Raw genomic sequence first — 3,101 nt, forward strand, 5'->3', positions numbered from 1 at the left:
TGGACAGTCGCGACTTCTCCCAGCAGCGATGTATGGTGGTGTGCATGAAGTGTTGCTGATCAGGGAACCCCACCTGTGACATGGAATCTAGAGATTTTACTGGAGCTCAGTCAAGTAGATTTGGTTGACTGCCCACATGGCTGGCCTTAGTCTCTAGCCCCGCCCAAGACTGAGCTGACATGTGACCCATGGCCCCCACCATAAATCACATTGTTAGCATAGACTATCTGGTGAGGCCCAACACTGCTGCATAAACAAAGCCACTCTTCTGGAAGGACATTCCAAGCACTCAGAGATCACCTTCCAGGAGCCAAGGGCAAAGGCCAGATCTCTCTTTGGGCAAGGTTAATCCTTTATTGCACAGTATGTTAGTTAAGAAACCCTCCCATGCCTTCTGTGGCTTCGGGATGGAGTCCAAGTGTCCCTACACGGTTAAGAAGGCCCTTGGTGAGTGGCCACTGCCCTCACTCCAGGTCCATGTCTGCTCAGCTCATTGTCTGGGCTCCAGCCCTGCCTGGACACGGCCAGCTCCTTGAACAAGCCAGGCTTTTTTCTCTCTAACAAAGAGGGGGAATCTTCTCTAATTCTGGAGTTAGCCTCCAGCTAACTGCCCCTTTACGTACTTAACTCCTATTCCTTGTCTCTTTCATTAATTCCTCAAACATTTATTGAGCACCTGCTGTGTGCCGGGCCTTGTTCTAGGAGCTGGGGATACAGCAGTGAATCAGACAAGTGCCCACCCGGGAGGAGCTCACAGTTCGAGAGGCCTTCTCAGAGTGATTGAGCCCCGGGGCCCTGGAGCCTGGCAGATTGAGTCTGAGTCTTGGCTCTGCCGCTTACTAGCTGTGGGCAAGTGTATATAGCACTTAGTACTATATGAGTGTAAATTGTGGTTGGTGTGTTATTATTCTCCAGATCTCTCAGTTTTTCCCTTTTCTAGGAAGCCCTCTCTGATTGCTGCAGACTACTCGCACCTCTTCTGGGATCCCACAGTTCCCTGTGCTCCCACATCCGGACGCTGACCACTCTAGGTTGTCACTCTTTGGAAATGGGCATGCTTCCCCCACTGGACAAGGAGCCTGGTGAGGGCAGGAACCTGGGCTTTCTTGATCACTTCTCTGTCCCCAGAATCACCCAGTACAGAACCATGCATACAGTAGTCACTCAATAAATATATACTGAATGCATAAATGTACACTGAGAGTCAACGACAGCTGCAAAAAGCACTGCGGCAATCTGTTTCTAGCACTGGTGGTGGGCGCTAGAGGGTGGGGATTATTCAGCGAGATCTCGACGTCACGCCCCGTCCGGGTCTCAGGGCTGCAGAACCTCCGCCGCAATGGAACACGGTGTAACAGTGCCCGCTTGTGGTCGCCTCCCATTTTAGAACCCCGGTGAGGGAGATGCTCTCCCCGCCCGTGGACGGCGGGCTGGGAGAGACTCCCAGCCGGGGTTGCTCGGGTCCCACCTGGTCCCCATGAATAACCAGGCGCGGGCCCCAGCCCCAGTCCGGGCTTCGACTCCGGCCCGGACTTCGACCCCGGCCCAGACCACGATCCCGGTCCGGACCCCGACTCCAGTCCGGGCCCCGACTCCAGTCCGGGCGCCGGCTGTGGTCCGAACTCCCAACCTGATCCGGACCTTGGCTCGGATGCGGACCCTAACTCCGGTCCGGGTCCCAGCCCCAGCCCCAGCCCAAGTCCCAGCTCTAGCCCCAGCTCCTGTGTCGGCTCCAGCCCCAGCTCCAGCCCCAGCTCCAGCCCGAGCTCCAGCCCCAGCTCCAGCCCCAGCCCGAGCTCCAGCCCGAGCTCCAGCCCCAACTCTAGCCCGAGCGCCGGCCGTGGTCCCTGCCTCAGAATCCTTCCGGAATCTGGCCCTACTTTTGGATCCGCCTCCACTTTTGGATCCGCCTCCAGAACCTGCTCCGGAGCCAACTTTGTCGTCTGATACGGATTCTGCGCCAGGGCCGAGTTTGAGGCACGACCCATCGGTCACCAGCTTAGCCGTGTCCATCCGAGAGCCCCTTCCCGCGCTCACTCCATCAGCCACTAATATACTGGGGCCCACCTTAAGGGCAGACCCATCGGCCACCAAGTTGACGGATTCCCCCGCTCCTGGACCTATCCCGGCGCCCATGCTGGAGACCGCCCCATCGGCCGTCGCCTTACAGATTTCTACCGACACACTCGCTTCCACCAGCAAGAACTTCCACATGGACAAGATCATGATTCGAGTGATCTACTGGTGAGGGGCTGCCCCTACCACACCTGCCTTCCTCCCCCTGGGGAAAGGGCTGGGTGGGGTAGGTGCTGGGCGTGTGGGGTCATGGAGTCAGGGTCCGCGCTAGGGCGAGTGGAAGGAGTCAGGTAGAACCCAGAGTCCAGATTCCAGGTTGGAAACTTGGCTCCACCTACCTTTCTCTTTGGGGCTGGAGAGCTCTGGGTCAAATCTCTGCTGGGCTCTGCGCTTTATTCATTCACTCCATCCATCCATCCATCCATCCATCCATCCATCCATCCATCCATCCATTCGTTTCTGAGTGCTGTGCCGGCCACGTGCCAGGCCTGTGCTGGGGATGGAGTGCTGAGCAGACCGACCTGCTTTGCTCCCCAGAAGAGGCCCTGAAATACAGACCCAAAGACATTTCTGTGAATGGAGATGAGCTCCCTGAGGGAGCACAAGGGTTGGGGCACTTTAGCCTTTCTCAGGAGAGGCACGTGAGCTGCCACTGCTCAGCCTGAGGAGGCTGCTCAGAGAAGAGCCTGGAGAAGGTGGTCAAGGTAGGAAGGCAGTGGAGCAGCAAGCGAAGGGCCAAAGCAGGCTGCATTCGGTTCTCATTTGCCGCCTCAGATCTGGGCCTCTTTGTTCAACCTCAACAGTAGCAATAGTAATGGTAATAACCTTCCTTAGCCCCCACCCCCGGGCTCGGGGCTCTGTCTTCCCCCCCAATCTCCGTACCTCTCTCCCCGGCTCACTTTCCCCTCTTCCGTCTCTGCCCAGGCCGTCTCTCCTGCTCCTCTCCTGCTCCGGCTCTCTCTCCCCAGCTCTGCCCAGGCCGTCTCTCCTGCTCCGGCTCTCTCTCCCCAGCTCTGCCCAGGCCA

The 3,101-nt window shown here is 57.8% G+C and overlaps 1 protein-coding gene across 1 annotated transcript in view; it reads left to right on the plus strand.

Moving 5' to 3' along the window:
* Window positions 1-407: 407 nt before the first annotated feature.
* The window catches only part of LOC103598519 (selenoprotein V), an 11,112-nt gene continuing 8,418 nt past the window's right edge, over window positions 408-3,101 (plus strand). The window contains 5 exon segments of the mRNA XM_008582516.1: window positions 408-447; window positions 1,032-1,082; window positions 1,319-1,394; window positions 1,503-1,669; window positions 1,827-2,244. Coding sequence (XP_008580738.1) covers window positions 408-447; window positions 1,032-1,082; window positions 1,319-1,394; window positions 1,503-1,669; window positions 1,827-2,244 — 752 coding nt within the window.

The sequence above is a fragment of the Galeopterus variegatus genome, unplaced genomic scaffold (genome assembly GCF_000696425.1).
Source record: "Galeopterus variegatus unplaced genomic scaffold, G_variegatus-3.0.2 Scaffold93, whole genome shotgun sequence".
Lineage (NCBI taxonomy): Eukaryota > Metazoa > Chordata > Mammalia > Dermoptera > Cynocephalidae > Galeopterus > Galeopterus variegatus.